Source organism: Crocuta crocuta, unplaced genomic scaffold (genome assembly GCF_008692635.1).
Source record: "Crocuta crocuta isolate KB4526 unplaced genomic scaffold, BGI_CrCroc_1.0 scaffold162, whole genome shotgun sequence".
NCBI classification, from domain to species: domain Eukaryota; kingdom Metazoa; phylum Chordata; class Mammalia; order Carnivora; family Hyaenidae; genus Crocuta; species Crocuta crocuta.
This window is the reverse complement of record NW_027529433.1, coordinates 4,447,660-4,448,294: the sequence shown is the minus strand read 5'-3', so window position 1 is coordinate 4,448,294 and position 635 is coordinate 4,447,660. Positions and strand designations below refer to the sequence as shown.

The 635-nt window shown below is 63.1% G+C and overlaps 1 protein-coding gene across 1 annotated transcript in view; it reads right to left on the bottom strand.

The window, feature by feature from the left end:
- LHFPL2 (LHFPL tetraspan subfamily member 2) overlaps window positions 1–635 on the bottom strand; it is a 143,521-nt gene that overhangs the window by 22,206 nt on the left and 120,680 nt on the right. The window contains exon 5 of the mRNA XM_077759895.1: window positions 1–631. This exon is cut by the window's left edge and continues 2 nt beyond it. Within this exon, the coding sequence (XP_077616021.1) occupies window positions 1–428 (428 nt within the window). The 5' untranslated portion in view covers window positions 429–631. The remainder of the gene's footprint in view (window positions 632–635) is intronic.

Here is a 635-nt window from a genome sequence, read left to right as displayed (position 1 = left end):
CCTTGCAGTAGCCCGCAGACGTTGAAGATACTTTTCTTCATGATGCTCTGCACACACATGGTGAAGACGGACACCAAGGCCACCGTGCAGAGAATGAAGATGCCCACGGCCAAGAAGATAGCCGTGGCCTGCCAGAAGCCACTGGCGATCTCGCCGAAGTTCTCTGCGTAGGGCCCGCACAGCGTCTCCCGCTGCACGTGCTGCATGCCCGGGTTGCGGATGCAGCGGGCATAGATGCCCAGGGTCGGGTGGTAGGGCTCCGAGGAGCCTCCGCTCCGGTCGTCGGGCTCGGCGCCGCCGCCGCCGCGACTCTTGGCTTTTCCAATTAGCCAGTCGGCGCTCATGAAGGCGATGAGCTCTGCAAAAGCCACCACAATACTCAGGAGGGTCCAGAGCATCGAGCGACAGGTGACAATAACATGACACATATTGATGTTCCAGGCGGAAAAGTCGGGAGTCCACGGGGTGAACAATAAAAGCAGCCGGAGGGGACGGAGGCTCAGGGGGCCGCAGAGGGAAGTCGCTGCTCCGGGCGCTCACTCCCACAGCCTGGGGCTCCTTCTGGCCGGCCTCTGGCAGCGCGGGCCCGGGCCGTCATGCTGCCATGTCAGAGCTCCGCGCGCCGCCTCACCTAC